Source organism: Solanum pennellii, chromosome 6, assembly GCF_001406875.1.
Source record: "Solanum pennellii chromosome 6, SPENNV200".
In the NCBI taxonomy this organism is placed as follows: Eukaryota; Viridiplantae; Streptophyta; class Magnoliopsida; order Solanales; family Solanaceae; genus Solanum; species Solanum pennellii.
In genome coordinates this window covers 19,546,345-19,551,550 of record NC_028642.1, presented here as the reverse complement: position 1 = coordinate 19,551,550, position 5,206 = coordinate 19,546,345, and the positions used below count along the sequence as shown (strand labels likewise).

Below are 5,206 nucleotides of genomic sequence, written 5' to 3'. Positions count from 1 at the left end.
AACGGTGTCCTCTCTAGTACATATATGTGAATGAACTACTCTAGGGGAAATAAGGCTAAGAACCAAGTGGATATGGTTAAGATGGTAGCTCTTCCTAAGTATGAGGCAAGAGTACAATGAACGTATTTGGATACCCCTAAACCATGTGCCTACATGGGATGTGTTAAAGAAGTTAAGATCAGCATCCACCTAAATGAAGTTCAGAGAGAAGTCATGATTCATTTGCTTACTGAATATATTGATGTGTTCGTTTGGGAAGTCGGCGACATGCAAAGGTTGAGTACCGATGTCGTATCTCATAAGCTGCCGATTAACCCGGGGTTCGATCCGGTGAAGCAAAAAACTCAGAAATTCAAGCCTGAACTGAGTTTAAAGATTAAGGAAGAGATTACCAAGCAGATAGAGTCCCTATTGGTAGAAGTGACACAATATCCAACTTCGCTGGCCAATGTTGTCCCGATCGCCAAAAAAGACGGGAAAATCTGGATTTGTGTCGACTACAGAGACCTCAATAAAGCTTTCCCAAAGGATAATTTTCCGCTGCCGAATATTCACATTTTGATTGACAATTGTGCTAAGCATGAAATGCAGTCATTCGTGGATTTTTACGCAGGCTATCACCTAATTCTGATGGATGAGGAAGACACAGAAAAAACGGCTTTAATTACACCTTAGGGTGTATATCATTACATAGTGATGCCATTCGGCCTCAAAAATGTTGGTGCCACCTACATGAGAGCTATTATGACCATATTTCACGACATGATCCATAAGGAGATTGAAGTTTATGTGGATGACATCATAATCATATCCTGCGAGAGTTCAGATCACTTGACACATCTAAGAAAATTCTTTGATCGTCTGTGTCGTTACAACTTGAAGTTAAACCCCACCAAATGCGCTTTTGGAGTTCCAGCCGAAAAATTATTGGGATTTATAGTCAGCAGAAAGGGTATTGAGCTCGACCCTTCTAAGATTAAAGCAACTCAAGAGTTACCTCTGCCAAAGACGAGAAAAGAGGTGATGAGTTTCTTAGGGAGGTTAAACTACATCAGTCGGTTCATAGCTTAATCAATCGTGGTGTGTGAGCCTATTTTCAAGCTATTGAAGAAAGACGCCCCGACAAAGTGGACTGAAGAGTGTCAGACTGTTTTTGATGATATCAATAACTATTTGTCCAATCCACAGGTATTGGTTCCTCCGCGAGAAGATGTCCATTGTTGTTGTACTTGTCTGTCTCAGATAGTGCATTCGGATGCGTACTTGGTCAACACAAAAAAACAGGAAAGAAGGAAAGGGCTATTCGGATGCGTACTTGGTCACTCCATACGATTCTCGTTAAACTTTGTTGGAGAGAACGTGTTATGCTTTGACATGGCTTGCCCAGAAGCTGAGACACTATTTGTCTTCGTATACTACATATCTAATTTCCCGAATGGATCCATTGAAGTATATTTTCCAGAAAACGGTGTCGATCGGAAAATTAGCTAAATGGAAAATGCTATTGAGTGAGTTTGATATCGTGTATGTGACTTAGAAGGCAATAAAGGCACAGGCTTTGGCTGATCATCTTGCAGAAAATCCCGTTGATGAAGAGTATGAACCACTTAAGACTTATTTTCACGATAAAGAAGTGTCATTTGTAGGTGAGGATATTTCTGAAGCATATCCAGGTTGGAGATTATTCTTTGATGGAGCGGAAAATCATCAAGGTAAAGGTATTGGAACAGTCTTAGTGTCAGAATTTGGTTAGCACTACCCCATGGCGGCTAAGCTCCGATTTAATTGCACGAACAACATGGCCGAATACGAAGCTTGTATTCTTGGTTTGAAATGGCCATCGACATGAATGTCTACGATTTGTTAGTTATTGGAGATTCAGACCTTTTGATTCATCAAGTTCAAGGAGAGTCGGTTGTGAAGAACCCAAATATTGTACCTTACGTACAATATGTACAGAAGTTGTGCAAAAGATTTCGTAAGATCGAGTTCAGACATACTCCCAGAATACAAAATGAATTGGCCGATGCTCTTTCCACCCTCACTTTGATTATTAAACATCCGGACACAGATTATATGATCCTCTGGATATAGAGTTAAAAGAACATCCAGTCCATTGTTTCAATGTCGAAGCAGAACCAGACGGTTTGCCTTGGTATTTTGATATAAAGAAGTATTTGGAGTCTGGAATTTATCCCTAAGATGCTACGTCCAATCTGAAGAAGTAGATACGCCATATGGCTCTCAATTTCTTTTTAACTGGAGAAATCCTATATATGAGGACTCCAGACTTAGGTCTTCTCAGATGTGTTGATTCCATCGAAGCTGCAAAGATTATTGAACAGATACATGCCTGAGTTTGTGGCATGCATATGAATGGGCTCACCCTAGCAAGAAAAATCCTTCGAGCCGGGTATTTCTAAATGACCATGGAGAATGATTGTTGCAAATTTGTGCAAAAATGCCATAAATGTCAAGTGCACGGTGATTAATGTTATGGGTTCTCCTTGGCCATTTGTAGCTTGGGGTATGGATGTCATCGGTCCGATAGAGCCATCCGCCTCGAATGGACACAGATTCATTTTTGTTGCTATTGATTATTTCACCAAATGGGTGGAAGCAGCTTCTTACAAGTCAGTAACCAAGAAAGTTGTGGCTAATTTTGTTCGCAAAAATTTGATATGCAGATTTGGAGTGCCAATTCCATCATTACTGATAATGGTGCAAATCTCAACAGTACTGATGAGAGATATTTGTGAACAGTTTAAGGTCACTCATCAGAATTCAACTGCTTATCGTCCCCAAATGAACGGAGCTGTAGAGGCCGCCAATAAGAATATCAAAAAGATTTTGAGGAAAAGGATTGACAAACATCGGGGTTGGCATGAAATTTTACCGTATGCTTTACTGAGTTATCGAACGACTATCAGAATATCGACTGGTACTACTCCATACTTACTAGTATATGGAACAGAGACAGTCATACCTACTGAAGTTGACATATCGTCATTGAGAATCGTCCAAGAAGCTGATTTGAGTAATGTTGAATGGGTGAGCAAGCGTATCGATCAAGTAACTTTGATTGATGAGAAGAGAATGGTTGCCGTCTGTCATGGTTAGTTGTATAGACAGAAAATGATTCGTGCCTTTCACAAGAGGGTATGAGCCAGAAATTTTGAAGTTGGTCAGTTGGTTCTTAAGCATATTTTTCCTGATCAAGACGAGTACAAAGGAAAGTTTGCACTGAACTGGCAAGGACATTACATGGTTCGCAAAGTATTATATGGAGGTGATTTGATCCTATCAGAGATAGATGGTACCGTATGGCCTAAACCTATCAACTCAGACGCTGTCAAGAGATACTACGTGTGAATCTTCGGTGTGCATTCTGTTATTTACTTGTAATCATTATGTTTTCTTGTATTTGTTTTGCTTTAATTCTTATCCCTACTGTAATGAATTACGTCTGACCTGAATTCTCAAGAATGAGATACGTAAGTGGCCTGTGTCGACCTCGGTCACCCCATTAATCCCTTTTAATTATTTTTCTTTGTACTTGAACTACGTTCGACCTGAAATCTCAAGAATGAGATACGTAGGCGGCCTATGTCGGCCTCGGTCGGCTTTCTTTGTAAATTCTTTTTATTTTGTTAACCTTTGAGGGGGGAACTACGTTTGACCTGAATCCTGCCTCAACGGGATACGTAGGCTCCACAACGGTTCGGTCATATCTCCCGTAAGATTTCTATTCCTTTTTACAATAGAAACTGGGACAGAATTTTTGAGAGGGACTCAAAAATTCTCGAGAAGAAGATTCCTCCTCAGCAACTCAAGACTGAAAATGTTTCGAGATTTTCAACTGGGACAGAATTTTTGAGAAGATCAAAAAAATTCCGCAATCTACTCACCTACATTGGAAATATAAGCAAGACAGTTAACTGGGACAGAAATTTTGAGGATGGCTTCAAAATTTCAGCACGGATTTATCTGCAAGTCCGGAGCAACTCTGAAAACTCCCCAGCGAAAAATCAGATAGACCTCCAAGCATTAGACTCAAAGAAGTTTGTTAAGCCTTATATAACATGACTTGGCAGAGACCTCTTTGTTTAGATACTATTTCTCAAAATTTATTCCTCTTAAATATTCCTTTTTATTTCCCCTTTTATGTTCCATTTGTTTTGGCATAAAATATTTTGTCTTATCTATCAAGAGTCGGGAGATCGGGAAGTCAACCGTAAATTGTAGGACAAGAAGTAGACATATGCAGAAATCGACACAGATTAGTTCGTTTTTAAAACTAACAATTTTTTTGTGGACGCAGGTTAATAGCTTTGCTCTGAAACTAGCAAATTCTTCCGGTGGATGAATATGGAGAAGTCAAAGGAGGAGAAAACTATCCCAAAATCAATAGTTTTCCTAGAAGCGGGAAGCATTTTATATCGCTTATGTCGGAGACTTGGGAATATGAATTATTTATTTCAATCAATTTCCAACAACATGAAATTTATAAAGTTCGTCCAGCTATATTCGAAGGAGAATCAAGCAAAAATGTCAAGGAAGAGTTTACGATTTCCATAAAGGACGTCATTTGCATCATAATGTCGGATATGATACTACGCATTACCCGGAGGGGTCATATATTTTACAATCGATCAAGACGATATACTATTTGGAAGTCGTTTTACCGTTATCATCACTAGAGGCGATATGATATTCATGCATCGTGGAGATTCATGCATCGCGAGTCAATATTCATGCATCGCGGAAGATCATGCATCACGAGTCAGTATTCGTGCATCGCAAAAAATCATGCATCGCGAGTCAATACTCATGCATCGCGGAAGACCATGCATTGCGAGTCAATACTCATGCATCGCGGAAGACCATGCATCGCGAGTGAATATTCATGCATCGCGAGAAGATATTTATGCCTCGCCGAGAGTTGTGCATCACGAGAAGATTTCATGCCTCGTAGTAAATTGTCCATCGCGAGAAGGTCATACCTCGCAGAAAATTATGCATCGCGAGAAGATTTCATACCTCGCAGAAAATTATGCATCGTGAGAAGATTTCATACCTCACAGAAATTATGCATCGCGAGAAGATTCCATACCTCGCAGAAAATTATACATCGTGAGAAGATTTCATACCTCACATAAATTATGCATCGCGAGAAGATTTCATACCTCGTAGAAATTTATGCATC

At 39.7% G+C, this 5,206-nt stretch overlaps 1 protein-coding gene across 1 annotated transcript; it reads left to right on the top strand.

Annotated features, from left to right (window-relative positions):
* The first annotated feature begins 2,718 nt into the window (after positions 1-2,718).
* On the top strand, positions 2,719-3,372 carry LOC107022162. Its single transcript, XM_015222852.1, has 2 exons — positions 2,719-3,115; positions 3,221-3,372. The coding sequence occupies exons 1-2, from the start codon at positions 2,719-2,721 to the stop codon at positions 3,370-3,372; spliced, it is 549 nt and encodes a 182-aa protein (XP_015078338.1).
* Positions 3,373-5,206: the final 1,834 nt, after the last annotated feature.

What these genes read in the sequence shown, in the direction of transcription:
- LOC107022162 (XM_015222852.1), top strand. Translation starts at nt 2,719, where the DNA reads ATGGTGCAAATCTCAACAGTACTGATGAGAGATATTTGTGAACAGTTT. An exon ending in AATGGTTGCCGTCTGTCATG is followed by an intron (nt 3,116 to 3,220) that starts GTTAGTTGTATA and finishes TTCCTGATCAAG; the next exon opens with ACGAGTACAAAGGAAAGTTT.